Source organism: Pongo pygmaeus, chromosome 19 (assembly GCF_028885625.2).
Source record: "Pongo pygmaeus isolate AG05252 chromosome 19, NHGRI_mPonPyg2-v2.0_pri, whole genome shotgun sequence".
In the NCBI taxonomy this organism is placed as follows: Eukaryota; Metazoa; Chordata; class Mammalia; order Primates; family Hominidae; genus Pongo; species Pongo pygmaeus.
In genome coordinates this window covers 59,524,150-59,549,070 of record NC_072392.2, presented here as the reverse complement: position 1 = coordinate 59,549,070, position 24,921 = coordinate 59,524,150, and the positions used below count along the sequence as shown (strand labels likewise).

The following is a 24,921-nucleotide window of genomic DNA, read 5'->3' as shown; positions in this document are numbered from 1 at the left end:
TAAAACATATAAAATAATTGTTTAAATATATATTTTAAAATTTTATATTGTATATTTAATTTTATATTTTTAAAAATATATTTTTAAAATATATTAAATAAAATATATTAAAATAAAAAATATATTTTTAAAAATATAAAATAATGTAAAAAATATTTTTTTAAAAAGACCAGAAAAACAGCTTCTGCTAGGTTTGATGTGTACCTGTATAGTCCCAGTTACTTAAAAAGCTGAGGCAGGAGGATTGCTTGAGCCCAGGAGTTCAAGGCTTCAGTGTATTATAATCTCTCCTGTGACTAGTCACTGCACTCCAGCCTGGGCAATATAGTGAGACCCCATCTCCAAAAGGAAGGGAGGAAGGAAGGAAAAAAAACAGCTTGTGGGTAGAATGTTATCCTCTGTGGAAAACTGTATACAACATCTTCTAATAATACACAGGGGCAGTACTGACATTATTATTATTATTATTTAGACCGAGTTTCACTCTTGTCGCCCAGGCTGGAGTGCAGTGGTGCAATCTCGGGGCTCACTGCAACCTTCACCTCCCAGGTTCAAGCGATTCTCCTGCCTCAGCCTCCCAAGTAGCTGGGATTACAGGCGCCTGCCACTACGCCCAGCTCATTTTTTGTATTTTTAGTAGAGACAGGGTTTCGCCATGTTGGGCAGGCTGGTCTCAAATTCCTGACCTCAGGCGATCCACCCACCTCGGCCTCCCAAAGTGCTAGGATTACAGGTATGAACCACTGTGCCTGGCCAGTACTGGCTTATTAATGAAGTCAGTGGACTAGGGAATAAGCAGGGGGCAAAAAGAATGCCAAAATGTTGAGAGATAGAAAAATAATCTTTTTTTTTTTGAGACAGAGTCTCACTCTGTTGCCAGGCTGGAATGCAGTGGCACAATCTTGGCTGACTGCAACCTCCACTTCCCGGGTTCAAGCGATTCTCCTGCCTCATCCTCCCGAGCAGCTGGGACTACAGGCATGTGCCACCATACCCAGCTAAGTTTTATATTTTTAGTAGAGACGGGGTTTCACCATGTTGGCCAGGCTGGTCTTGATCTTCTGACATTGTGATCCGCCCTCCTCGGCCTCCGAAAGTGCTGGGATTACAGGTGTGAGCTACCACGCCCAGCTGAAAAATCATCTTAAATGTCTGCTCTGAACCCTTCCTTTTATAAATAAGGAAATAGCTAAGTAACTTGCCTCTAGTTCTATTTCCATTACTGTTTTGTTATGTAGTTAGACAAAGTTATAGATGATATTTAAGCCATTAAGAGTCACACGTGGAAAAAACATAAATTCTTTTTTTTTCTTTTTGAGACAGGGTCTTGCTTTGTTGCCCAGGCGAGTGCAGTGGCACGATCACAGCTCACTGCAGCCTCAACCTCTTGGACTCAAGAGATTCTCCTGCCTCAGCCTCCTGAGTAGCTGGGACTACAGATGTGCACTACCAAACCCAGCTAATTTTTTTATTTTTTTGTAGAGACAAGCTCTCACTATGTTACCCAGGCTGGACTTGAACTGAGCTCAAATAATCTTCCTGCCTTAGCCTCTCAAAGTGCTGGAACTACAGGTGTCAGCCACCACGCCCATCCAAAAATGTACATTCTTCACCTAAAATTAAAGTTTTTTATGTTTTAAATTAATATCACTAAAGTTACAAAGCTAGTCAACTAAAAATTCCCTCTAAACACAACATGATAGTATGGTACAGAAAAATAAAAGAATTGGGATACATGGTAGAAATTCTAGTCCTAGTATCACTAACCAGCTATGTGTCCCTAGGTTAAGTCCCTCATTTCTTTGGGTCTCTCCTATCAAATGAGTTGGAATCTAAGAACTTTTCAATACTAAAATTCCATTATTTCTTTATACTACAAATAAACCCATTTGTCAAAAAGAAAAGTTACCTTCTTCTAATAAATTAAACATTTACATTTAAGCCTCAGATTTTAATGTTTATAGTGAAATCTAGTTCCTTGTTTTCTTCCTAAACAGATGACTTTCGCTTGTTTCTGCTACATACTTTCTGCAGCCTGCACATTGTTCTTCCCAAACACCAAAACCCTATAAGCAATATTGCACTACTCAGAACTATTTACACAGCAGAGACAATATTGATAGGGTTCTAGGATCTGGTGACAAACAGAATTTTTTTTAGTTAGATGGCAGAAATTTACTAAGCAATTATGATAATCTAAAACTCATTAGTGTCTGATAAATCGCGCAAATTTGATTCTGATAAACATCATTCACAGCCCTTTCAGTTACAAATCACCCTCCTGGAAGCCTTGTAAATCAGTAAGGTTATTGTTTAACTTTTTAGGGGCAATGGAATATTTAAAATAAAACTAGTGATTTTTGTAAAGCCCAAGATATTCATATTTCAGAAACCAGTTTTCTCTAAAATCAGTAATAAAAATAAAGGGGGAAAGTTTTATACTGATCTGAAACGTGGTATATAAAATACAAGATTAGGTGAAAAAAGTCTATGGAAATCATCATGAAAGCACCCCAAGGGAAACCAGGTTACATTCTGCCAATTAGATTTCTGATTTTTTCCTCCTATTTTGGAATATTTGCATAATAATTACTGGTTGAGCATCCCTAATCTGAAAATTCAAAATCTGAAATGGTCCAGTGAATTTTGGATTTTGGAGCATTTCAGATTTTGGAATTTTGGATTAGGGATGCTCAACCAGTTGTTTTGTTTGTTTGTTGTTTTTTGAGACAGCCTCTCACTCTGTTGCCTAGGCTGGAGGGCAGTGGCACAATCTCAGCTGACTGCAACCTCTGCCTCCCAGGCTCAAGCAATTCTCATGCCTCAGCCTCCCGACTAGCTGGGACTACAGGCACACACCACAATGCCTGGCTAATTTTTTGTATTTTTGGTAGAGATGGGGTTTCACCATTTTGCCCAGACTAGTCTTGACCTCCCAAGCTCAAGTGATCTGCCCGCCTTGGCCTCCTGAAGTGCTGGGATTACAGGCATGAGCCACCGCGCCCAGCCTGTTCTAGTTTTTAATATGACCAATTTAAGGCTTTAAGTAAGTGGCACAAGGTATTCCATACTACTCAACTATTAGGCAGCAAGGAGAAAAGAATATATTGCGGTTGTCACAATATACTGTGTGGTCCCCAGTTTTAAAACACTTGCTTTTCACAAACAACCCATAGATTCTCATTGCCACAATATGCTCTCCTACAAAGGACAAGTGCCCTTAAAGCTCTAAACACATCCTTTTATGAGAGACCCTATCTCAACAGCATTAAATTACATAAAGTGAAAAAAAGTATTTCAGTCTCACCTATGGTGGGCTAGGCATAGAGAGAAGAGTTAGTAGACAGGTGTGTCCTGGACTTAATAAACAGGCTTAGAAATGCATTTTCCGGCTGGGCGCAGTGGCTCACGCCTGTAATCCCAGCACTTTGGGAGGCTGAGGCAGGCAGAGCACGAGGTCAGGAGATTGAGACCATCCTGGCTAACACGGTGAAACCCCGTCTCTACTAAAAATACAAAAAATTAGCCGGGCGTGGTGGCGGGTGCCTATAGTCCCAGATACTTGGGAGGCTGGAGCAGGAGAATGGCATAAACCTGGGAGGCAGAGGTTGCAGAGAGCCAAGATGGCGCCAATGCACTCCAGCCTGGGCGACAGAGCGAGACTCCATCTCAAAAAAAAGAAAAAAAAAAGAAATGCATTTTCCATAGAAACATTTTAAGGGAGAATTAAGCATCTTAATGGAACTAGTTTGGCTATAATTAAAAAACTTACTTTTATTTTTATTCTTAAATTTTTTTTATTTTTGAGATGAGTTCTCACTATGTTGCCCAGGCTGGTCTCAAAATCCTGAGCTCACACAATCTACCTGCCTTGGCCTCCCAAAGTGCTAGGATTACAGGTGTCAGCCACTGCACCCAGCCAGAATCTACTTTTTGTACATTTTCTTCTCTTCAATGTACATTTAGAAACACCTTTATCTACTCTCCTTTTACTTTGTTCATGGCTTTGGTTTACCATCTTCTGTATTACATTTTAATCTATGTTTACATGGTAATGTCGCCACACGGTTTCAAACATCTTCCTGGCAAGAGATCGCTTCTTTTTTGTATCCTTAGTTTTTAATATACAGCCTAATGTGCAGTGACAAAAGGGAATAGATGAAAAAACAAACATTCATTCATTTGAAAGAACAAACCACCTGGGAACCCAACTACCCTTTAGAACACGTTTTAAGGGAAATATTTCAAGTTCCCAGCAAGCTAAGGACCACTTACATCATGTCTCCACAATCAAAATTGGTTTTTGCCTTTTTCTGCTGGAGAGAGTATTGACTATTACCCATTCTCTCTTCCAAACAGAACAAATGCATGACCATGCTTGTCCAAAACAGATAAGCAGTAATATGCTCTAATACCAGGTCACAGACATGTTATTTCAGGCAATTGGCAACCAGAGGGGATGAAAGTGAGCAAGGGCTTCAGCTTCATCAGTTCCCAATCTGCAGGCTTTTTTTTTTTTTTTTTTGAGATGAAGTCTCACTCTTGTCCCCCAGGCTGAAGTGCAATGGCGCGATCTCAGCTCACTGCAACCTCCGCCTCCCAGGTTCAAGCGATTCTCCTGCCTCAGCCTCCCGAGTAGCTGGGATTACAGACTGCCACCATGCTTGACTAATTTTTGTATTTTTAGTAGAGACGGGGTTTCACCATGTTGGCCAGGCTTGTCTCGAACTCCTGACCTCAGGTGATCCGCCCGCCTCAGCCTCCCAAACTGCTGGGATTACAGGTGTGAGCCACTGCGCCCGGCCCAATCTGCAGGCTTTTATGGAACAATTGCTAGGATATATACAAGAGCCCCTGCCTCTAAAAGGCTAGTTTTATTTTTACTTTTTTTTTTTTATTTTTTTGAGATGGAGTCTTGCTCAGTTGCCCAGGCTGGTGTGCAGGGGTGCAATCTCGGCTCACTGCAAGGTCTGCCTCCCAGGTTCACGCCATTCTCCTGCCTCTGCCTCCCGAGTATCTGGAACTATAGGCGCCCGCCACCACGCCCGGCTAATTTTTTATTTTATTTTATTTTTTAGTAGAGACAGGGTTTCACCGTATTAGCTAGGATGACCTCAATCTCCTGACCTTGTAATCCGCCCACCTCGGCCTCCCAAAGTGCTGGGATTACAGGCATGAGCCACCACGCCCAGCCTAAAAGGCTAGTTTTATCAGTCAAAGTAGACTACTTAACTTTTTTTTTTTCCATTGTAGAGACAGAGTCTCGTTTTGTTGCCCAGGCTGGTCTCCAACTCCTGACTTTAAGCGATCCTCCCGCCTCTGCCTCCCAAACTGCTAGGATTACAGGTGTGAGCCACTGCCCCAAGCCTTAAATAATTTATGTAATTCGGCTGGGCATGGTGGCGCATGCCTGTAATCCCAGCACTCTGGGACACCGAGGTGGGCAGATCACGAGGTCAAGAGATTGAGACTATCCTGGCCAACACGGTGAAACCTTGTTTCCACCAAAAATACAAAAATTGGCTGGGTGTAGTGGCATGCGCCTGTAGTCCCAGCTACTAGGGAGGCTGAGGCAGGAGAATTGCTTGAACCTGGGAAGCCGAGGTTGCAATGAGCCGAGATCACACCACTGCATTCCAGCCTGGCGACAGAGCAAGACTGTCTCTAAATAAATAAATAAATAGATAAATTCTGTAACTCAAATGACAGCCGCGGCTGTGCACAGTGGCTCAGGCCTGTAATCCTAGCACTTGAGGAGGCCGAGGCAGGTAGATCACTTGAGCCCAGGAGTTCAAGACCAGCCTAGCCAACATGGTGAAACCTCATCTCTACAAAAAATACAAAAACTAGCCAGTGTGGTGGCATGCACCTATAGTCCCAGCTACGCAGGAGGCTGAAGTAGGAGGATGGCTTGAGCCCAGGAGGTCCAGGCTGGATTGAGTGGTTATCACATCACTGCACTCCAACCTGCGTGACAGAACGAGACCTTTTCTAAAAAAAAAAAAAAAAAAAAAAAAAGAGAGCCTAGACATACTTCAAAATTATGGCGCATGATACCAAGAAACTCAGTGGCTTAAAAACTGATCATTTATTTTCATGGACCTGCACATTGACCCGGTTCAGGTACTCTAGCCTAGGCTGAGTTTGGTGGCTTTGCTTCACACAGCAATTCTGGAGGATGCCTGGTAGGACCTTTGCTACTGGTGTCTCTCACCCTCTTTGAACCCATGAGATATTCTCATGGAGCTAGAGGAAACATAAGAGTAAGCAGAAAGATTCAAGGTCTCTTAAAGGCCCAAGTTCAGAGCTGCACACTGTCAATTCTACCCACATGCCATCGGCCAAAGCACATCAAGAGGAGAAAAATGTACTCTGCCCATCATGAAGTCATGACAAATATGTGGATCCAGGCAGAAGTGAAGAAATGGGGTGAATTGTTCACTTTACTACAATACTTCTATTTTCTTTGAGAAAAATCAGAGTAGGTCATGGTAGTATATGTAAGTGACAGGGATGGTGTTATTGCACGCATATTCAGATAAATTCTTTAGTTTATATATGGTGGGGTTTTTTTTGTTTTGTTTTGTTTTGTTTTGAGGTGGCGTTTCGCTCTTGTTGCCCAGGCTGGAGTGCAATGGTGTGATCTCGGCTCACCGCAACCTCTGCCTCTTGGGTTCAAGCAATTCTCCTGCCTCAGCCTCCCGAGTAGCTGGGATTACAGGCATGCGCCACCACATCTGGCTAATTTTGCATTTTTAGTAGAGATGGGGTTTCTCTATGTTGGTCAGGCTGCTCTCAAACTCTCGACCTCAGGTGATCCACCCATCTCAGCCTCCCAAAGTGCTAGGATTACAGGCGTGAGTCACCGTGCCCAGCCTATGTATGTATTTTTTTTAATTTTTATTTTTTAATATTTAAAAAAACAAGAGACAGGGCTGGGTGCAGTGGCTCATGCCAGTAATCCCAGCACTCTGGGATGCCGAGGTGGGTGGATCACCTGAGGTCAGACGTTCAAGGCCAGCCTGGCCAACATGGCGAAATCCCGTCTCTACTAAAAATACAAAAATTAGTCAGGCGTGGTGGTGGGCACCTGTAATCCCAGCTACTCGGGAGGCTGAGGCTGGAGAATCGCTTGAACTTGGGAGGCAGAGGTTGCAGTGAGCCAAGATTGTGCCATTGCACTCCAGACTGGGCAACAAGAGCGTAACACTGTCTCAAAAAAAAAAAAAAGAGAGAGAGACAGTGTCTCACTATGTGGCCCAAAGCTGGTCCTGAACTCCTGGAATCAAACAATCCTGCCTCGGCCTCCCAAAGTGCTAGGATTATAGGTGTGAGCCACCGTGCCCAGCTAGGTTTATTTTTAAAAGATGTCTCTCTTATTTATGGTACCTTGTAGCAAATAGAGCAACATCAAGTATAGAATAATCAATATATAATGGTTTTAATCAGGAGCTGTTAAATTTCCCTATATTTTATCCAAAACTTTTTTCTTTTTTTTTTGAGAGAGTCTCACTCTGTCACCCAGGCTGGAGTGCAGTGGCGCGATCTCAGCTCACTGCAACCTCCGCTTCCCAGGTTCAAGCAATTCTCCTGCCTCAGCCTCCCAAGTAGCTGAGATTACAGGCCCCTACCACCATACCTGGCTAATTTTCGTTATTTGTTTTTTGTTTTAATTTGAGTCAGAGTCTTACTCTGTTGTCCACGCTGGAGTGCAAGGGCACCATCTCAGTTCACTGCAACCTCCGATTCTGGGGTTCAAGCGATTCTTCTGCCTCAGCCTCTCGAGTAGCTGGGATTACAGATGTGCACCACCATGCCCAGCTAATTTGTTTGTATTTTAAGTAGAGACAGGGTTTCACCATGTTGGCCAGGCTGGTCTCAAGCTCCTGACCTCAGGTGATCCGCCCACCTCAGCCTCCAAAAGTGCTGGGAATACAGGCGTGAGCCACTGCTCCTGGCATAATTTTTGTATTTTTCTCGAACTCCTGACCTCAGGTGATCCTCCCGCCACGGCCTCCCAAAGTGCTGCGATTATAGGCGTGAGCTACCGCGCCCGGCCCCAAAACTTTAACTGGATGTTTATATGTAGATGTTTTAAATTAAGGAATATAGGTTCATGATTACTATAGAATATGAATTTAAAATGATTAAAAATGTTTAGGAGTGTGGGTGCAGTGGCTCATGTCTGTAATCCCAGCACTTTGGGAGGCCGAGGCGGGCGGATCATGATGTCAAGAGATTGAGACCATCCTGGCCAACATGGTGAAACTCCGTCTCTACTAAAAATACAAAAATTAGCCAGGCGTGGTGTCATGCGCCTGTAGTCCCACCTACTCGGGAGGCTGAGTCAGGAGAATCGCTTGAACCCCGGAGGCCGAGGTTGCAGTAAGCCGAGATCACGCCACTGCACTCCAGCCTGATGACAGAGCAAGGCTCCATCTCAAGGAAAAAAAGTGTTTAGGAACCTACTCATAGTCATTAGGATAGTCACCATAAAAAAAAATGACAAGTGTTGGAGAGGATGTGGAGAAACTGGAACCCTTGTCCACCATTGGTGGAAATGTAAAATGGTATAGCAGTTGTGGAAAACAGTATGGTGGTTTCTCAAAAAACTAAAAATAGAATTACCATATTATCCACCAATTCCACTTCTGGGTATACACTTAAAACTAGTAAAAACAGGGTCTTAAAGAGATATGTGTACACCCATTTTCATAGCAGCATTATTCACAATAGCTAAAACAAGGAAGCAACACGAGTGTCCATGGAGGGATGAATGGATAAATAAAATGTAGTACATACGTACAATGGAATCTTATTCTGCCTTAAAAATTGAAGGAAATCTGCAATATGCTACCACAAAAAAAGGATGAATCTTGAGAACATTTTGCTGAATGAAATAAGCCAATCATAAAAAGACAAATACTGTATGATTTCATTTAAATGAGGTATTTAGAGTAGTCTAAATCATAGAGACAGATAGTAGAATGGTAGTTGCTAGACACTGGGGAGGAGCGGGAAAAGAGGGGGGAGGGGAAAAATGGGGGGAGGGGAAAAGAGGCGTAATTGAATAATGGGTATAGAGTTTCTTTTTTATTTTTTGAGATGGAGTCTCACTCTGTCGCCCAGGTTCCCAGGTTAGAGGGCGACACTGCATCCTCCACCTCCCGGGTTCAAGCAATTCTCCTGCCTCAGTCTCCTGAGTGGTTGGGATTACAGGCACATGCCACCACGCCCAGCTAATTTTTTGCATTTTTAGTAGAGACGGGGTTTCACCATGTTGCCCAGGCTGGTCTGGAACTCCTGACCGCAGATGATCCACTCACCTTGGCCTCCCAAAGTGCTGGGATTACAGGTGTGAGCCACCGCGCCCAGTCGAGAGTTTCAGTTTTACAAAATGAAAAAGTTGTGGAGATGGATGATGGTGATGGTTACATAACATTATGAATGTATTTAGTACCACTTAAAATGGTTAAGATCATAAACATTATGTTACATGTATTTTAACACAATAAAAAAATAGGGAAAAAAGTTCACAAATGTAATAAACAGTATGGTAAGAAAACTTAATAGCTAGAATATTGATCTTACTTTCTCAATACTCCTAGCTCTCCCTCTCAACAGTATACTGCAACCCTTGCAGTTTCCCCCAGTTGTACAATAAACGCTCATCTCTGGATGTTCACATGTACTATTTCCTCTGCCTGGAATATTTGCCCTCTCCTTCAGTTGGCTAATCCCTACTCATCTTTCAAGTCTCAGATTATATCTCACCTCTAAAAAGAAACCTTTCCCAGGTTAGTTTCCTCTTTCTAATGTGCCCCCATAATATCTAGTATCTACTTTTCCCATCATGTCATCTATATTTAATTTATATGTGTACTTAATCACAGATACATTAGTCAACATATTTATCTGTGTCTCCCAGATAAGTTTCTTAATATCTTTAGCCTCTGTGACTAGCCCGATCTAGAAACACTTAATAAGGCCAGGCATGGTAGCTCAAGCCTGTAATCCCAACACTTTGGGAGGCTGAGGTAGGAGGATCATTTGAGTCCAGGAGTTGGAGACCAGTTTGGGCAACAAAGGGAAACCACGTCTCTAAAAAAGTTTTTTAAACTAGCCAGGCGTCATGGTGCACACCTGTGGTGTCAGCTACTCGTGAGGCTGAGGTGGGAGGATCACTTGGGCCCGAGAGGTCAAGGTTGCAGTAACCTGTGATTGAGCCACTGCACACCAGCCTGGGTGACAGAGTGAGACCCTATCTCAAAAAAAAAAAAAAAAGGAAACACATAATGAAACAAAGTAGGAAGCACGTTTATCTACAATTAGGCAAATTAGGTGGGGAGAGAAAGGATTTGTAAAACTACAGCTCTTACATTTACTAACAAAAATGTCTTAAAAAGTTAAATTTATTTTGCAGTCACTAAATCACTAGATGAAACCTTAGCAAAAATTGGCTAAGATTATTTCCTTATTGATAAAATGAGACTACACCAGGCGCGGTGGCTCATGCCTGTAATCCCAGCACTTTTGAGAGGCCAAGGTGGGAGGATCACATGAGGCTAGGAGTTTGAGACCAGCCCGGCTAATGTGGTGAAACCCCGTCACTACCAAAAATGCAAAAATTAGCTGGGCATGGTGGTGCACGCCTGTAATCCCAGCTACTCGGGAGGCTGACGCAGGCAAATAGCTTGAACCCAGGAGGCGGAGGTTGCAGTGAGCCAAGACGGTGCCACTACAGTCCAACCCGGGTGACAGAGTGAGACTCTGTCTCAAAATAAATAAATAAATAATAAAATGAGAATAAAAATATTGAACTCAAAGAATCAAAGACTGATTCTAACTTTTAAAATGTTATATATTGAGATAAATTAGAAGTAAGAGCTTATAAAATCTAATTAAGAATAGTTATTTTATTTATCTGGGATATTCTTTCTTTCTTCATTTTTGTTTTTGAGACAGGGTCTTGTTCTGTAACCCAGGATGGAGTGCAGTGGCAGCACAATCATAGCTCATTGCAGTCTTGATCTTCCAGGCTCAAATGATCCTCCTGCCACAGCCTCCCACGTAGCTGGGACTACAGGCACCTGCCACCACACCCAGCTAATGTTTTTATTTTTATTTTTAGTAGAGACAAGGTCTTGCTATGTTGCCCAGGCTGGTCTCAAACTCCTGAGCTCAAGCAATCCTCTGTCTCAGCCTCCCAGAGCGCTGGGATTATAGGCGTGAGCCACTGCACCTAGCCAATCTGGGATAGTCTTTTTTTCTTTTCTTTTTTTTTGGGGGGGACGGGCATGGTGGCACATGCCTGTAATCCCAGCTACTAGGGAGGCTGAGGCAGAAGAATCGCTTGAACCTGGGAGGCAGAGGTTGCGGTGAGCCGAGATCACGCCATTGCACTCCAGCCTGGGCAACAAGAGCGAAACGCCGTCTCAGAAAATAAAAAAAGAAACAATGTCCTCAAATGAACCCCTTGGCCCCTCCTCTAGGTTATTAAAAAAACAAAAACAAAATCCTACCCACTACTCTAACAGCTCACTAGAGAACAGTAAGAAATTGTAATTAAAAGCCGAAGAGGAAAGCAGCTGCGCTTAAGGCCAGGGCTGGTAACTAAGAAAGAAATTTTATATATTAAGACACACACACACACACACACACACACAAATTTGGAATAAAATGGCTTTATGATGAGGATTTATGTCCTTCATTCTCTACAAATGATGTCCTTGAGTTCACGCCTAACATTTTAGGTATCTTTCTGCCCTCTGGTATCTGTATTTTCCCAACTATTTTTAAAGGATTTTTGCTTAACAAATAGCTTACTTTCTTCTGAAATTCAATGCATTTAGAACCCAAGTTGTAACTGTTCTTGATCTACTTTTTTTTTTTAAATTTTATTAGAGATGGAGTCTGGCTATGTTGCCCAGGCTGGTCTCAAACTACTGGGCTCAAGTGATCCTCCTGCCTCAGCCTCCCAAAGTGTTGGGATTACAGGTGTGAGCCACCGTGCCTGGCTTTTGCTCTATTTTTAAGAGCACTAGTAGAAATCACACTAAACAAACTATTAAATATTTTTTTAAGCAAAAAAAAAAAAAAAAAAATTTTTTTTTTAATTTGAGACAAAGTCTCGCTCTGTTGCCCAGGCAGGAGTGCAGTGATGCGATCTTGGCTCACTGCAACCTCCGCCTCCCAGGTTCAAGCAATTCTCCTGCCTTAGCCTCCCAAGTAGCTGGGATTACAGGGGCATGCCACTGCACTAGGCTAATTTTTTGTATTTTTAGTAGAGACAGGGTTTCACCATGTTGGCCAGGCTGATCCTGAACTCCTGACCTCAGGTAATCTGCCCGCTTTGGCCTCCCAAAGTGCTAGGATTACAGGCATAAGCCACCATGCCCGGCCAGAAAAAAAAAATTTTTAATTTTAAAAAATTATAAGCAGACCTACACACTGAAAATTGCAAAACTGTCGAAAGAAAATTTTAGAGACCTAATAAATGAAAAGATATGTTTGTGCACCAGAGGGCTCGATGTTGTTAAGATAACAATTCTCTATCGGGCACAGTGGCTCACTCCTGTAGTTCCAGTACTTTGGAAGGCTGAGGCGGAAGGGCAGCTTGAGCCCAGAAGTTTGAGACCAGCCTGGGCAACATAACAAGACCCCATCTCTAAAAAAATATAAAAAAAAATTTTTTTTGAGATAGGATGTCACTGTCAATAGGCCGGAGTGCAGTAGCACAATCATGGCTCACTGCAGCCTCGACCTCCCATCTCAGCCTCTCAAGTATGTGGGACTACAGTCTTGCGCCACCACACCCAGCCAATTTTTCAATTTTTTTATAGAGATGAGGGGGTTTTGCCATGTTGCCCAGATTAGTACAAAAAAATTTTTTTTAATTAGCTGGGAGTGGTGGCACGTGCCTGTGGTTTCAGCTACTTGGGAGGCTGAGGTGGGGGAGTATCATCTGAATCTTGGGAGGTCAAGGCTGCAGTGAGCTATGACCGCCACTGTACTGCAACCTGGGTAATAGAACAAGACCCTGTCTCAAAAAAAAAAGAAAAGAAAATAGGCAAAAGATTGTGAGACATTTCACTACAGAAGTTATACAAACTACAAATAAGCGTATGAAAAAAGGTTTAACATCATTAGTTAAGGAAGTGCAAATTGAAACTACAATGGGGCACCACCACATACCTGTTAGAAGGGTTAAAATTAAAACTGATATTTTTGCATCAACCTAATACCAAGTGTTGATAAGGTTATGGAAAAACTAGAACCCTTATCAATAGCTTTGGGAATGCAAAATAGTACAGCCACTTTGAAAAATATTTTAGCAGTTGCTTATAAGATCAAGCATACTTTTTTTTTCCCCAAGGATACATTTACCATGCTACCAGAAATCCCATTTCAGTATTTACTCAAGAGAAATGAAAACATTACGTCCACACAAAGACATACTCATGGCGGCTCACTCCCAGAACCCCAGCACTTTGGGAGACTGAAGTGGGAAGATCATTTGAGCCCAGGAGTTAGAGACCAGCCTGGCAACACAGTGAGACTTCATCTCTACAAAAAAATGTTTAAACTAGCCAGGTATGGTGATGCACACCTGTAGTTCTAGCTACTCAGGAAGCTGAGGTGGGATTGCTTGAGCCTAGGAGTTTGATGGTACAGTAAGCTACGATCACACCACCGCACTCCAGCCTGGGTGACAGTATGAGACCCTGTCTCTAAAGAAAAAGAAAAAAAATTGTTAAAAAAAAATTAAACAAAGACATTTGGGAGGGCAACACAGGAGGATCACTTGAGCTCAAGAGTTCGAGACCAACCGCAGCCATTTTATTCATAATATGCAAAATGTGGAAATGACCTAATGTCCATAAGTTGGTGGATAAAGAGTTTGTGATATTCTATACAATGAATACTACTCAGCAATAAAGTATTACTCATTCAGACAAACCATAACAACTTAGATATAAAAAATATTCTCCAGATGTGTTTCATAATGCAGTAAAATATTAAGTTTTTAATTAGTTGAAAGGTTTTTTTTCAAATTATGACTTTCTAAAAGATACACTGTTAGTAACAACGTTATAGTTCTCAGCAACAAAGGTTGTGGTAAATTATTTACTGATACTGAAGAAAGATGTAAGGTAAGAATCAAAATTCTGGCGTGCATCCTGCTTTCAGATGCTTTGACAATACTATTGCACTGCTAGCTGTAAAGTACAGTAGTGCAATAAAGTCAGAGCATTCGTTAGCAGTAATAAGTAGGAAAGGAACACAAAAGCATCTTGCATCGGTTGAAGCTTCAGTGTGAAAAGAATTTAAAGTAGCGTTGCCATTTTGGACAGAAAAACATCCAAAACCAAAAAACATTTATATCAATGTTTTTTTAAAAAATGATAAGACTTAAATATCAAAGTGATGTTGCTTATTGATGACTGATATACAAATTAACATTCAAACAGAAACATGCATAGATGTAGAAAGGAATTTTGTAAATATGCCCTAAGCCTTAATAGTAATTAGAATGGGTATTGTTAATACTTTAGGATTGGTATTAACAAAACCAGTTATAATTACTACTAAGACAAAGTTGTGAAAAATATTTTTGTTCTCTGCAGAGATGTTGGTTAGCTCCTTCTTCAAGGCAATTTACTGATTAAACACCATGTAAAACAAGCCCTTTGAATAAAAGTATCAAAGAAAACAAATGAAAAGTAAAATAATAAGTTTCTCAATCTCTACATACTCAATCTATCACTCTGGAAACTAAACCACTATACAAAGAAAACACAAAAGCACTTACCATCTTACAGCTTTTTATCTTGAGTTTACTAAGGGCTATTATAACAACAGAAGGGAATCAATGTGCTCTAAACAGAACATTAACCCTATCTAACTGAATACTATCCAAGGGGATTTTAAAATTTCAGTTAACTCCTGAAATCTTAAATAGAGGCAGAAAGCATCTCCATTTCCTTCAAACTTAGAAATATCAAAGAGAAAATAATGATGGGGGGAGGTGGGACTGAGATTTAAGTAACAAGTTTCCTTAGTTCCAAGCTAATTGACATTCTAACTTTTTTAACGGATAAGAACCCAATCAGAAGTCAGATGTAAACCCCGAAACAGAAATAGTATCATAGTATCACACTGCATTACCTTTTGTGTACAGTCACTAGTAGTACCACGAAAGAACAAAGCTAAACAAATACCACCCCATCAATAAGTGAAGGGGAAAAAGTCAGAAAACAAAGATTGCCCTACAATAAGCTTATTCCCCCATTAGTAATGTTGATTGATGCAAAAATATATTTTCATTATTTTCACCAACCTCCCTTTAAACGGTCCAATTCAACTACTTAGTCGGATTGAGCCTACTAAGGAAATGGACTCATACAAAGGACAGCTGAAATATAAGTGTCTTGATGTCAAATCCTGGGCCACACAACTAAAATATTAGAATATTTAACGCTGGTAGCCAAGTTTCAGGTTTTGAAGACAACTGTTTAAAAGATAAGAGTTTAACTTTCTGAATTGGAAGTTATTACAAACAAGAAAAAGATGAAAAAAATTTAAGGTATTAACAAAATTAGGATAAACACTTTCTTTTCAAATTAAATATTATGCATTTCCTTTTAAATAGTCAATGCTAGTTCCTTGACAAATCCTTTATTTAACTGATGTAAAACCAAAAATCAGAAGATAGCACAGGAAATCATTTACTCTTAAAATCTTATAAAATAAACTGGTCCACAAGTATAACATTTTTTTCTAGAAGCACATGGTAAATCTGAAGATGAGATGCACTGTCTTTTATTATCTACTCAATACAAAGCAGTAATAATTAAAGCCATGATAAAAATTCATTTCTAAACCCTAATAATTATGGAAACAAACTAACAATCTGAAAGGAAAAAAAAAGCTACCACTAATTTACTTGCAAGGATGTAAGAAAGGAAAAAAACCTCATTTCTTTTCTTCCTGTCTTCAAAAAGAATTTAAATACTACCCCATCATTCAAACAATATCTAAAAGTTTAAATGTCTGGCTACCTTATAATTTTCTAAAACCTACTTTTTCAAAATGTTTACTTCATCATTGTTCACTTAAAAGAGAATTTGTTCAATCTAAAGAAGTCCTGTGAGAATACTGACTCTATTGCAAAAGCCAGACAAAGTTTAAAAATTAAAAACAGCCAATTTGAGAAGCAAACAACCTGTTAAAAGCAGAATTAGCATCATTTAGCAGAAATGAATTATGAATTTAAGCAGAAATATCTATATCAGTAGGGAGGAATTCCGAATGGGAGAAGGGCAAGATAGTCTTAACATTTAAGCCTGTTGACAGAATCAAATTACAACGCTTAACATTTTGTTTTTTTAATGATAAAAATAATAAAACTTAGAACTAAAAGTTCATTATTACAGGTTTGAAAATCTGCAGGAAATTCTTCCTTCTTCCCTCCCATTTCTCCCTACACTTCTCCAACCCCACACACACTGCACAAAGAAAATTTAAACACAAAATGCTAAAAGTAATTGAAAGCCTTCAAATTAAATTTGTATATGAGAGGCACTCCAATTCATTAGCACATCAGAAGAAAATAAGATATATCAAGGCCTCTCTTTTTCTGGGGTGGGAATGGGGGGTGGGTGAGGTTTCTCCCAGGATCACCACCCATCCTTTCCAAGGAGGAAGTTACAGACCCAAGATTCAGCTTGGAGAAAGCAGGGCAGGCACAAAGGATACCTAAGCAGTAATGCCAGGGAAGGGCGTGGGAAGGAGGGACGGATTACAAACGAAGAAAGAAGTTGTTTACTTTTTTAAAACTTAATCTTTTTTTTTTTTTTTTTCTGAGACGTAGTCTCTGTCGCCAGGCCGGAGTACAGTGACGCGATCTCGGCTCACTGCAACCTCCGTCTCCCGGGTTGAAGCGATCCTCCTGCCTCAGCCTCCCGAGTAGCTGAGACTACAGGGGCATGCCACCACACCCGGCTAATTTTTGTATTTTTAGTATAGACGGAGTTTCACCATGTTGGCCAAGATAGTCTCGATGTCTTGACCTCGTGAGCCGCCCGCCTCGGCCTCCCAAAGTGCCGGGATTACAGGCGTGAGCCACCGCGCCCGGCCAATCTTATTTAACAGACAAGCAAACAAACAAAAAAAGACAGGAGCTCAGTGGCAGGCGCTTCCTCCAAAGTCCAGGTTTTTAAGGAAAGCAGCCCAACCTGGAAAAAAAAAAGAAAAGAAAAGAAAAGAAAAAGATAATGCTGAACGAAAAGGGCTGAAGACAGAACAAGGACACTAAGAGGAAAAAAGCGCGGGCGATCAAGCTGGTAATCTAAGGATGGGAGGGAGGGAATAAAGAGAACAAGTGAGGGACGGATCCTTAAAGAAAACTAGGACAGCCCCCAAGCTGGGCGCCCCCGAGCAGGCCAAACACGCCAGCAACAACGGGAGTGCTTTCCAATTCTTCGCCCCCGTTTTCTACTTTCACAGATGAATGAAAGTGCACAACTCAAGAGCAGGATGCCTTTCCTGTCTCAATCCCGCCCGCGCTCCAGGAGAGGAGCTCGTGGTTACGATCGCCTTCGCTCACACCTCTTCCCTCACCCACGGCTTGCCACCTCCAGACCAAACAGAAACGGGTCTAGGGGCTTCCTTGGCCGTTAGGAAGTTGTGCATACAAGTCTAGCATCCTTTCTCAGACTTTCTCGGCCCGCCTTTTAGAACGTGAGCGGGTTGGCCCTGCAGGGATTTCTCCTCGCCCCCGTCGGTGTATTCCCCACCCCACTCTCCGTTCCCCTTTCTTGGAGTGTGAACCACCTCTCCCTTCTTGGGACGCTTAGGGACCGTTCCATTCACATCTTTTTTGGTACAAACACAGAATGCGGTCTGCACCCGGCGCAGTTTCGTAAGGGGTGTAAAGGTGAGGGCAAGGAACAAGGAATTCCAAAGGCCCCGCACCCTCAGCATCTCCCGCCATTTCCCTGACGAGTTTCCCGGATGTAACCCCTTCCCCGAGGCGGTTTAGACACCAGACGGTGGCGGCTCCCTTTGGTGAAGGAGGAGGGAACTCGACTCTGGTCCAGCCTCCGCCGCCCGGAGTTTCCGGCGACTCCAAATTGTGCCCCACCTTCGAGGCCATGGGGCAAAAATAAACTACCCAGTAGATCTTCACTTTGCACTCACCATCAGTTCCAGCTTATCGACCTCCGCCTCCATGTTGAATAGTTGACATTCCTCAGACAGCGGCGGCGCTTAAGCCGCAAGCCGTACTAACACGGAGGGCCTCCATTGGACAGCTGTCACTCAACATCTCGCACTCATTGGCTCCTCCGTTCCACCGGCTCCCGCCCATTGGAGACTGGGTAACGCCCCTCTGCATGAGACACATTTTCCTGTTGGGCAAAGACACAAAACGCCGCAGGAGGATTGGCTGCTGTGCAAATTTTTTTTTCCATTGGCTGCCCCCTCCTCTCTACTTTCAATTTTGTAGTTAGGGCTCTGCAGAGAAGAGCTTGAGATTGGTGCAATTGGAAGAAGAGCCAACCAATCACACCAGAGCTTCCACCGACAGCAGAGGGGACGTAACACACCTTCTTTCCCCTCCTGCTTTCCTTCCCCTTCTCTCCCGCCTTCTCCTTATTCATACCAGAAGCGCCTCAGCTCTGATTGGCTGGAGCTCTGTGCTATCTCAGCCAATCAGAAGCCGGGCTGTGCTCCTACACTATCCGAAGAGCGAATCGTGCAGAGACCGTCTCTACGATTGGTCTCTCCCTGACAAGGATTTGATTTTGAATTTTTCTTTATGGCGTGGGAGAGGCCACATCCCGGACTCCATCGACTCCCCCGGCTCTTAGACTAGTAAGTGCAGGAACTATTATTTCTTTGTTATCTGAGCTCGCGTCTTGAGTAGCTGGGCCTGTTGCTGCTTGTGTTTTTAGGGTTTAAGGAGGTGGGGACTTTGGCTGGACACGAAGGGGAAATGGAAATGGGGAAGGGGAGGTTTGGGGCTGGGGAAGAAGTGCTCGGCCTGGCTTCATCTTAACCATACTTCTATTTAATTAACACTTCGCAAGATACGTTTTGGAGCAAAGCATCTGCCTTCCTTTTGAACATTTCTTTACATATTTGCTGCTCAATGTAAGTCCACAGATCAGCGGCATCCGCATCTCGTTTGCTTGTTACAAATGCAAATTATCGGACTCCACCCAAATTTACTAAATCAGAATATACATTTTAACAAGATTTCCCTGAGTGATTTCTATGCACATTAAAGTTTAACTTGGTACATTTCTTGACTGGGAATATTACTATGTTACTCGATATTGTCTGGCATTCTGTTAGAGTGTCAATTTTAAATGTATGTCCTATTTACTGAGTGCCTAATGCTGTGCGGGATGAGACTTTAGGGAGCTGCAGTCTCTTTGGAAAAATAAGACAGGAACAAAAACAGCAATGCTTAAAAAAAAAAAAAGCATAAAACATAAAATTTAAAAAAAGCAAGTACCCAGAAATAGTGCTATGGGTGTTCAAGAAGAATCACTTGGACTGGTAATGGAAATTAAGTAATTGAAGGCTATTTGTGGAGGAGCGCAAGAGAGTTCTGTAAAAATGTGTTTTAGGAAGATGGCAATGAAATGCAACAGTCATTTCCGTTGCTGCTACAGCTTTGAAAGTACCCCAGAACAAAGAACTTTTCTTTGTTTTTTTTTTTTTTTTCTTTTTTTGTGACGGAGTCTCGCTCTGTCGCCCAGGCTGGAGTACAGTGGCGCAATCTCGGCCCACTGCAACCTCAGCCTCCTGAGTAGCTGGGACTACAGGCGCACGCCACCACGCCTGGCTAATTTTTGTATTTTTAGTAGAGACGGGGTTTCACCCTCTTGGCCAGGATGGTCTCGATTTCCTAACCTCGTGATCCACCCGCCTCTGCCTCCCAAAGTGCTGGGATTACAGGCGTGAGCCACCACGCCGGGCCGCAAAGAACTTTTCATATCATTGGGTGGAGTTTTCACAGAAGCAGCAGCGCCAACTCCTGCAAAAGACTGTAATTCTTACTGTATTATTTATTGCATCTTCCTATTGGAAAATAGCTTTAGACCCATCTTTTAGCCATATGAAGATGTGGTATGATATGAAGAAGTAAAAACCTCCCTAACCAAGAGAATTTGACAATATTACAACATATTCCTTAACTAAAATAACACTTGCTAGCTAACACGTAGCAGGAATGCTTCTTTTCATTCTTTATTGAATGAAACATTATTTAGCTTCTGCTGTATTCTAGATGCTTGGAAAACAAAGATGAATGAAATTTATCACACCCTTGAAAAGCACACAGTCCAGCAGGATGACAAACATACAAGCAAAAATTACAATGAAATGTAATAAATTTTATAATAAAGATGTGTATAAAGTGCTATAGAAGTGCAAAAGAGATGACATTTCAGCCAGTATAAATTCTGTAAGGAGGCTGGGCATGGTGCCTCACACCTGTAATCCCAGCACTCTGGGAGGACGAAGCGGGCGGATCACTTGAGGTAAGGAGTTCAAGACCAGCCTGGCAACATGGCAAAATCCCATCTCTACTAAAAATACAAAAATTATCTGGGTGTGGTGGCACGCCCCTGTAATCCCAGGTGCTCAAGAGGCTGAAGCAGGATAATCGCTTGAACCCAGGAGGCGGAGGTGGCATTGAGCCGAGATCACACCACTGCACTCCAGCCCGGGTGACAGAGCGAGACTCTGTCCCCCAAAAAAAAAAAAAAAAAATTCCAGAAGGACAAAGACTATGTTGGTATTGTTCAGGATTGTATGCCAGCACCTAGCATAGTACTTGGTGGATTATAAGCACTCAACTAATGTCTATAAGATAAAGTAACAGAATCTTGAAGGCTAGGTATAAGTTGACTTGGAAGAGGATACTCTAAACAGAAGGAAAGGCTGATAGAAAGAAACAGAAAGTATTTGGTGTTTAGTATACCTGGAAGTACTAACCGCTAGTCACTAGAAGAGACTATGGCAAAGGGCCATTAGAGCTAAGTTGTGAAAAGTTTTGAAAGGCATGCTAAGGAATTTAATTTTGTGAGTAAAGGAACCTTCAAATACTTTTAAGCAAGGGAATATCTAGATCTCATTTTGTTTTAAAGTATCAGTTCTGGTAACAATATGGAAAATGAACTGGCAAGGAGAAAGACTGAAGGCAGAAGAATCATTGAAGGAACACTCAGCAAACCCAAACTAAGAAACTTCTCCAAAACGACGGACTTGGACTCTTCAAAATTATAAATATGAAGAAGCAAATACATAAATAAAAAAAGCTGGAGAATTGTTATGAATTAAAGGTGACTAAAGAGACACTATCGCTAAATGCATGTGGAACCAGGCTGGGAGAAGCTATAAGGGATATTGAGACAATTGGGGCAATCCGAATATGGGCTGTTTATTAGATCATATCATAACAAGGTTAAATTTCCTGACTGTGATTGTGGTTTTGTTGGAAAATTTCCATGTTTATGTTAGAAAACAAAAGCTAAAGTCTCTAAGAGTAAAGTATCATGATGTCTGCAACTAAATCTATTCAATCCAAAACTAAAAAAATTTATGTATGTATATATTTGTACATACATACAGAAAGAGTGTGTGTACAAAGACGGCAATTGACAATTGGTAAATCTAGGTGAATTGTATATGAGTGCTTATTATACTATTGTAAATTTTTTATTTCCTGAAGCCTTGAAATTTTTCTAAGTAAAAACAGTAAAGGAAAATAGACAATAGTGAAAGACAAAAATGAAAAAAGTGAAGGCAACTGAAGTTAGAGGACAGAACGGAGGGGGATGGTAAGGAGAAGAGATAGGGTAAATTAATCAGATAAATATTTCTGATTCATACTCACATTGGCCCACACCCAGGTGTGGTGTGCACCCAGTGCAGTGGCATGATCTTGGCTCACTGCAACCTCCACCCCCTAGGTTCAAGTGATTCTTCTGCCTCAGCCTCCCGCGTACCTGGGTTTAGAGCACACTCCACCACACCTGGCTAATTTTTGTATTTTCAGTAGAGACAGGGTTTCACCCTGTTGATCAGGCTGGTCTTGAACTCCTGACCTCAGGTGATCCACCCACCTCACTCTCCCAAAGTGCTGGGATTACAGGTGTGAGCCACCGCGCCCAGTCTCCCACACCCTTTTTTTACAACCCTCTACTCCAATAGGAGCTCCATTGTCTCTGCAGTCTTTTCACCTTCCTGGTCATGCCTTTTCTAGTTCTTTCTCTAGCCACTACTTATACATGGTGTTTCTCAAAGTTTGGTAATCAGCTCACAGATCTTTTCACTCCACATATTTCTCTGGGTAATTTCACCCATTTCTAGTGTTGTTATTTTCTCTAGCTACCTATACACTTATGAGTGCAGTATTTCTCTAGTATCTTTCCCCTGAACTTCTGACTTTGAACATAGAACATAAGCAGTTAGATGTATTTAGATACCCTACTGCCACTCCTATAATCAGGTCCTCATCCCCTAGACAGTTGCAATAGGTCTGTAAGTGGTCTCTTTGCCTTCAGTCATGGTCCCATAAATCCAATTTCCACAATGCTGCCAAACTGTTCTTTCTAAAGAACAAATACGAGCATGACAATTATCTGCTTAAAATCCATTACTGTTTCTGATGTCTTGGTCCTTATCCACCCTCCAGCTTCATCACTCATTGCCCCCTGACAAAACTTTATGTTGCAGGATATGCTTTAGTCACACTGAGTCTTGTCTGAATCCCTGACATACCTTTCTCTGAAATGTTTCCATGTTATTCCCTCTGATGGGATGAGTCCTCCCCAGGCCCACCTTAACCTAGCCCCTTCATCAAAGCTCAGCTTAGGCAAAACCTTTTCCAAAAACCTCAACCCTTATGGGAGAATTATGTACCCTTGCTTTATTTCTCCATTAATATCATATACATATCCCATCATAACCCATACCATATTGTATACCTGTTTACTTTCTGCTTACCCATCTCTCCCCACTGTAAACTCTTGGAGGGCAAGAATGTGTCTTATTCATTTTCGTAGCAAGTTATCACTATATGTTGTTGAATTAAACTTCGGTATTTTAAAAAATCTGATATAGTAATCTCAAGCAGCAAAAAAAAAAAAGAATCAAAGAATAATAATGATAATAATGATAAAACTTATTGCCTGCCAGGCACTGTAAATACTTTACATGATTTACTCATGTACTCCTCAAAACTCTGAAGTAAGTTCCTATTAATATTATTATTTCACAGGGGAGGAAACTGACACAGAAAGAATCTCTTGAAGGTCATAAGTAATAAGTTATGACAGTATAGTAGAGCCATGATTTGAACCTATGCAGTGTAACTCCCTGGTTCTCATCCTTAACCCCTACAGTATACTTCCTCTTGTTTTTTGTTTGTTTGGTTGGTTGGTTTCGGTTTTGGTTGGGGGGTTTTTTCTTACACTGAACCTCATTCTAATTTTTATATTTTTCGTAGAAATGGGGTTTCACTGTATTGGCCAGTCTGGTCTCGAACTCGACCTCAAGTGATCCGCCACCTTGGCCTCCCAAAGTGCTGGGATTACAGGCGTGAGCCACCGTGCCCGGCCTATAATATGGCCTTTATTATTGTTTGATTTGTTATCAAGAACTCCAGATGTACCAGTTTGCTGGTTCCTTAGCCTAGAAATCTTTTCTTAATGAAAAGAAGATGTAAGTAAAAATGAGAGTAATTTCTAGAGATCATAGAGTTATTTAGGATATTTATGTTGTTTTTTTCTTTTTTTTGGAAACAGTTTCTCGCTCTGTCTTCCAGGCCGGAGTGCAGTGGCGCAGTCATGGGTCACTGCAGCCTCAAGCTCCTGTGCTCACGTGAGCCTCCCACCTCACCCTTCAGAGTGGCTAGGACTATAGGTGGGCCACCATGCCAGGATTTTTTTTTTTTCTTTTTTTCTTAGAGTTGGGACTCTCACTATGTTGCCCAGAGTGGTCTCAAACTCCTGGGCTAAAGGGATCCTCCCACCTCCACCTCAGCCTCCCAAAGTGCTGGGGATTACAGCACTTTGAACCACCGCCCTTTGCCTATATGTTTATGTTTCTAATGATTTTTCAGATTATTTGAGAAAGCAGTGTAAGAAAAAAATTAGTTTAAAATATACATAGGCCAGGCACGGTGGCTCATGCCTATAATCCTAGTACTTTGGGAGGCCGAGGCAGGCGGATAACCTGAGGTCAGGAGTTCAAGACCAGCCAGGCCAACATGGCGAAACCCCATCTCTACTAAAAATACAAAAATTAGCTGGGCGTGGTAGTGTGTGCCTGTAGTCCCAGCTACTTGGGAGACTGAGGCAGGAGAATCGCTTGAACCTGGGAGGCAGAGGTTGCAGTGAGCCGAGATCATGCCACTGCACTCCAGCCTGGCCAGGCAACAGAGCGAGACTCCGTTGCAAAAAAAAAAAAAAAAACATAAAACAAAACACACACACACACACACACACACAAAACATAAGGGCAGAGTACAGTGGCTCACACCTGTAATTTTACCACTCTGGGAGGCCAAGGCCAGTAAATTGCTTGAGCTCAGGAGTTCAAGACCAGCCTAGGCAACATGGTGAAACCCTGTCTCAACTAAAAATACAAAAACCAGCTGGGCATGGTGGTACGCACTTGTAGTTCCAGCTACTCAGGAGGCTGAGGCAGGAGGATTGCTTGAGTCCAGGAGGTCAAAGCTGCAGGGAGCTGAGATCACACCACTGCAATCCAGTGTGGGCAACAGAGCAAGACCCTGTCTCAAAACAAAAGGAAAAATGCTTTAAGGAATCACGAAAGAATGAGCTTCTATTCAATGTTAACAATTAAAATCCCACCTAATCCAGCAAAAAGAATTTGTAGGTC

The 24,921-nt window shown here is 41.9% G+C and overlaps 2 protein-coding genes across 3 annotated transcripts in view; one reads left to right on the top strand and one right to left on the bottom strand.

Moving 5' to 3' along the window:
* The window catches only part of SKA2 (spindle and kinetochore associated complex subunit 2), a 64,103-nt gene that overhangs the window by 24,810 nt on the left and 14,372 nt on the right, over positions 1–24,921 (bottom strand). Inside the window, exon 2 of one of the 2 annotated variants that reach the window (XM_054457930.2) lies at positions 18,202–18,410. In XM_054457930.2, coding sequence (XP_054313905.1) covers positions 18,202–18,234 — 33 coding nt within the window. In that variant the 5' untranslated portion in view covers positions 18,235–18,410. Of the gene's footprint in view, positions 1–18,201; positions 18,411–24,921 lie in introns of those variants that run through there. The other variant, XM_063655656.1, reaches the window with a different exon arrangement.
* The window catches only part of PRR11 (proline rich 11), a 49,829-nt gene continuing 43,564 nt past the window's right edge, over positions 18,657–24,921 (top strand). Inside the window, exon 1 of the mRNA XM_054457926.2 lies at positions 18,657–18,876. The gene's annotated coding sequence lies outside the window, so the exon portion shown is untranslated. The remainder of the gene's footprint in view (positions 18,877–24,921) is intronic.